Source organism: Otolemur garnettii, unplaced genomic scaffold (assembly GCF_000181295.1).
Source record: "Otolemur garnettii isolate 467f Iridium unplaced genomic scaffold, OtoGar3 scaffold00085, whole genome shotgun sequence".
Classification (NCBI taxonomy): Eukaryota; Metazoa; Chordata; class Mammalia; order Primates; family Galagidae; genus Otolemur; species Otolemur garnettii.
In genome coordinates, this window is record NW_003852480.1 from 2,525,326 (window position 1) to 2,530,595 (window position 5,270).

General features: G+C 34.4%; 2 protein-coding genes across 2 annotated transcripts in view; one reads left to right on the forward strand and one right to left on the reverse strand.

The window, feature by feature from the left end:
• Positions 1-851, forward strand: part of ETFDH (electron transfer flavoprotein dehydrogenase) — a 41,761-nt gene extending 40,910 nt beyond the window's left edge. The window contains exon 13 of the mRNA XM_003794692.3: positions 480-851. Coding sequence (XP_003794740.1) covers positions 480-658 — 179 coding nt within the window. The 3' untranslated portion in view covers positions 659-851. The remainder of the gene's footprint in view (positions 1-479) is intronic.
• Positions 852-917: 66 nt separating this feature from the next.
• PPID (peptidylprolyl isomerase D) overlaps positions 918-5,270 on the reverse strand; it is a 15,788-nt gene continuing 11,435 nt past the window's right edge. The window contains exons 8-11 of the mRNA XM_023516023.1: positions 5,127-5,268; positions 3,610-3,696; positions 3,471-3,513; positions 918-1,754 (exon numbers count right to left, since the gene is read on the reverse strand). Coding sequence (XP_023371791.1) covers positions 1,666-1,754; positions 3,471-3,513; positions 3,610-3,696; positions 5,127-5,268 — 361 coding nt within the window. The 3' untranslated portion in view covers positions 918-1,665. The remainder of the gene's footprint in view (positions 1,755-3,470; positions 3,514-3,609; positions 3,697-5,126; positions 5,269-5,270) is intronic.

Here is a 5,270-nt window from a genome sequence, read left to right on the forward strand (position 1 = left end):
CTACCATAGATGTGAATCATTCCTTGGCCCAGAGTAAACAAGTTGTAGAAGCTGCCTCCCATTATGTTACTTAGTAGACCTTGGTTATCAGGTCATGTGGTGGTATCACAGTGCCTTATGTTCCCAAAACACAAGAATAGTGACGCTGACAACTCAGGTATATCGAAGAGGAGCCTTAACTGTTTCCTTTGTGAAAAGATGAAATTCTCAATTCATGGGAAGAAAACAAATTCCTATGCAGCCATTGCTAAGATTTACAGTGGTAATAAAGCTTCTATCTGGAAAATAGAGTAGGAAAAAAATTTGTGGTTTTACTGTCATATCTCAAACTGCAAAAGTTACAGCCACAGTGTATCCTGAGTGCTTGCTGAAGATGGAAAAGGCATCACATTTGTGGGTGAAAGACAAGAAAAGAAACATGTTCCAACTGATAGCACGATCCTACCCAAGGTTTTAAGTTAAGGACTTCAATATTATTTATTTTTATTTTATAGGAGTTTACGAATTTGTACCTTTGGAACAAGGTGATGGAGTTCGGTTACAGATAAATGCTCAGAACTGTGTGCACTGTAAAACATGTGACATTAAAGATCCAAGTCAGAATATTAACTGGGTGGTACCCGAAGGTGGAGGAGGACCTGCTTACAATGGAATGTAAACTGAGAATAATGTCATTTGCAGGCACATTTGGCAAGCTAACATTAAAATGTTAACAAGTGTCAAAATACAACATATCATTGATCAGGATATTCACAAAATAATTACAAGTAAAAATTTTATACTTTATCTAAAATTGTCCCATAAAATATTATGAATATACCTCCTAAATAAAACTTGTAATAATGATGTAACATCGTTGTACCTCTTCAGTTCTTCAGAAATTCAGGACCAACAGCATAATGCACTGTTTGACTTTATTATACACTTGACTTTCCAAATTTAAGTCTCAAACATGAAAATGAACATATATTCTAAACCAGAGGTCAGTATCCAGCTCACTGCGTATTATAGTTTTATTGAAATATAGCCATACCCACTGATCACACATTGTTTATGGCTAATTTTGAGTTACAACTGCAGAATTGAGTAGTTGTGATAAACCAGAGGTCAATATCCAGCTCACTGCATATTATAGTTTTATTGATATATAGCCATACCCACTGATTACACAATGTTTATGGCTAATTTTGAGTTACAACTGCAGAATTGAGTAGTTGTGACAGACTGATGGTATACAAAACCTAAATATTATCTGGCCCTTGGCCAAAAAAGTCTGGCCACCCTGAACAGGTATACATTTGTTATCTACAAGTGTAAAACACCAATGCAAACTAACCACAGATACATCAAAGAATTGAGGGAAACAATACAAAAATAGAAACTTAAGCTTTCATCTATTTATTCAACAAGTGTCTTCAGGAGTTTAAAAACAAACTAGACACCATTATTCTTTGTAAATAATGCAGATGACCATTTAAAAAAAACTTTAATGCACTGAAACATTTTTATTAAGAGTAAACCCCTATCAGTACTCCTCAACTGTAAACAACAGGGAACTGAGGTGTCAAAGGAAACACATTAGGGTCATATGAACAGACAAAGCCCCTTACATTTCCTATTACCTTTATACCGTTAACATGTAATATTTAAACAAAACAATCCTTATTAAGCAAACATTTTCGCATATACTGCCTTCTCTTTGTCTTTCTGTGCCTTTATCTTCTGTTTGACTTTCAGTAATTCTGCCTGGATAGCTGAAAAGTAAATATGCAATATAAGTTAATTCTCAAAACATACAAAAAATTTACGGTAACAACAGACTTTTTTTTTTTTTTTGAGACAGAGTCTCACTCTGTCACCCCTGGTAGAGTGCCCTGGTGTCACAGGCTCACAGCAACCTCAAACTCTTGGGCTCAAGTGATTCTCTTGCCTCAGCCTCCCACGTAGCTAGTACTACAGATGCCCATCACAACACCTGGCTTACTCCCCTTGATAAAACTTTTCTCCTCCATAAAGTAACTGTGCCCTAAAAACAGAAAATTAACATACTCTAAGAGTAATCACACAAACACAAAAATCATAAAGCATAATTTTAGAAGACTTAGAATTCAGTTACACAAAGATCTGCCTTCTCCGTTAGAACAGTTATTGCCTCCCTTGTTTCATTTTAGCAATAAGACACCAAAGGACAGGGGGCCTCGTTCTTGCTCAAGCTGGTCTTAAACTTCTAGCCTCAAGCAATACTCATCAACCTTGGCCTCCAAAAATGCTAGACTTATAAACAAAGATATTTTTAATGTCTAGATCTAGTGTAACTGTTCATAATAGGTTTATATTAAAAACAAGTTTATTTTTGTTAAGTTTCCTAAAACATAACCAGTAGCTAAAATACTAGGTTATGGCCACATTCAGCTCAAGGAGTGATCCCAGATGTTTGGGTTTTTTTTTTTTTTTTTACATTCAGAAAAGAAATCAGACGACTGCTGCATCAAAATATTAAGCAATAATAATAATGCAAAGAAAGTAACATTCACCTTGTCAAATAAGAGTATATCTATTATAGAATGCTTTGACTGAGGTTCAGTATGGAGTCATCAGTTAACTACTTTTTTTTTTCCCCAAAGTCTCAAAAATTGACAACTAATATTTATAAATAAAAGTAAAAGATAATTTCAAAAAACAGATCATGCCAAATCTTACAGACAATAGAAAAAGAAGAAATACTTCAAAATCATTCTACTTAATCTGGATACACCTAATATTAAAATTGGAGGAAATGTATTATTATAAAGGGGAAATTACAAACATATTTCACTTATAAATGAGGATGCAACATCCTAAACAACATATTAACAAGTTGAATTAAAAATTAATGTTTTAAGTAATGTACTTTGGGGTCCCAGATGTTAAATTTAGCACAAATACTATTATCTTTTAGTGCTAACCTTTTAATTAGAATTACTGTAATCGGAGCCTCAAATGATATGGCAGAATAAAGAGTATGTGGGGAAATTATATTCTTTTTTGAGACTCTATCTCACTATGTTGCTCTCAGTAGGGTGTCATCACGTTACAGCTCACAGCAACCTCAAACTCTTGGGCTTAAGCAATTTTCTTGCCTCAGCCTCCCAAGTAGCTAGGACTATAGGCACCTGCCACAATGCTCAGCTATTTTTTGTTGCAGTTGTTGTTTAGCTGGCCCTGGCTGGGTCCAAACCCAGCACCCTCGCTATATATGGCTGGCACTATAACCACTGCACTACGGGCACCAAGCCGACTAGTACATTCTTGACAGTACCTACAATGTAAACTCTCTGAAGGCAAAGACTGTGACTACTTTGTTCACTGCTAAATGATCAATGCCAGGGAGATATTTCTTTATTCAATAATACTATAGAATATCTGTTATATCTTTGATATCTGCAAAGGAAACAATGGTTCATACTTCACTACAAAAACTGCCTACTTACCTTTATCTTCTGGTGCTATCTCCTGAGCTTTTTTAAGATCAGCCTTTAATTGGAAAAAAACATGTAAGAAAAATTAGATGTATGATTTATAAAGGTAATTGTCTATTTCAAAAAATTAAACATTTAGAATAAAATTTACCAATGCTTGATCATATTCTTTTAATCCCTGCCATCCTTGAGCTTTGCGGTATAGAGCTTTGGTATTTGATGGGTCTATTTCAAGAGCCTACAAAAAAAATTATAAAATTAGTATTTGTATATGAGTATTAAGTATTAAATGTATGTGTCAAATCTTAATTTATTGCCTGTCAACTCCAAATTCACCCTTCACTGCTCTGTGAAAATGGAGCTGGCACCTATAAATAACTCTCTTCAGCTACCATGTTACGTTTTGCCAGTAGAGGTCACTAAAGCAGAAAGGAGGAGAAAATGTTTCCCTACAGAGCTTCTCAGCACTGGGGGTTCTAGCTCCTGATTGGACCCTAATATAAAAAGAGAAAACCATTTTGAGCAAGTTTGTACATATACTCTTTTACTTGAAATCTAGAGATTTTCTTTGGAACATAGATACCTTTTAATAACTTGAAAGAAGCTTATGTTTTAGGTCTCTTCCTTGAAACAAACATTTTTTTAAAATAATATACTTTGTTTATGTAACATCTTTTAAAAGCCAATACTCTGATTTTTATTAAAAAGAGTGTACTATCTGCCTCACAAAAGTCAAGAAGATCCCAAGTGAAGACCAAACTTTTCTTTTGATAAGTTTTTTCCTTCTATATGCTCCCTTCCAAATAGTATATTCTATGGCTTATTTCACCTCCCCTACCAAATTAGGGTATCAGTTTAATTCTATTTGCTCTGAGCATACACAGCTGATCTAAGTACATAGCTTTATATGCAAAATACATAAAATGTCTAGTTTGGAAAATTTTTCTAACAAACTGTACAAGAGGGAAGAGAATCTTAAATGCTCTATTTGAGGAAGGTATCTGGACGCCCCCCATAAATACAGAAAACCTTTCTGCTTGTGCCAGTAGTACCCACCCCTCCCTATGTAAGTCCTAATAGTCCCTAAACTGAAATTGACTCCATTCTATCCCAAATCTATTACGCTTCTTAAGAACACAGACCTACCTTTTAAAGTAACTAGTCCCTATTAAGTGCTTAAAATGGCCAAGCACTGTACTAAATGTCTCATGTTATTTTATATAATCTTTTATAACCACCCCATGATGTAGGTACTATTTCTACTTTATAAAGAAATGAAGACACAGAGCTAGTGAGTGGCAGAGACCTAATTTTTAAAATAGAAAAAAAACTACCTGACTCTACAACACACACTCTAAATTTTAATCATTCCTGGCTGATTTTCCATATAATAAGTGGTCTCAAATGAATAAACGAGCTGATATATACTTTGCAGGGAAAAAAAAGTATCTTCATAGATACTATGTCACACAGTGTTAAAAGCAAAGTAAATAAGTGGAGAAAGAACTGAAGTTCCAAAATATCTAGAAACAAGATGCCTTAAATTGTTTAATCAGGTCTCATCAGGTTCTATGTATTAAGATATATTAATGTATATAAAAATTGCTTTTATCCAAGTGACATATTACAATCTAACTCCCCCCAAAATTTAAGATCAAACAGACTCACCTCCAGACAACTGTCAATCGCTCCCTGCCAATTCGACATCTTCAGTTTACAAGCACCAATATTCAGTACACAGCTTAAAGCTATAGGTTGTAGTTTAGATCTGTCAGCTTTCTCAATAACAGCCTTTGAACCATCCACGTACCT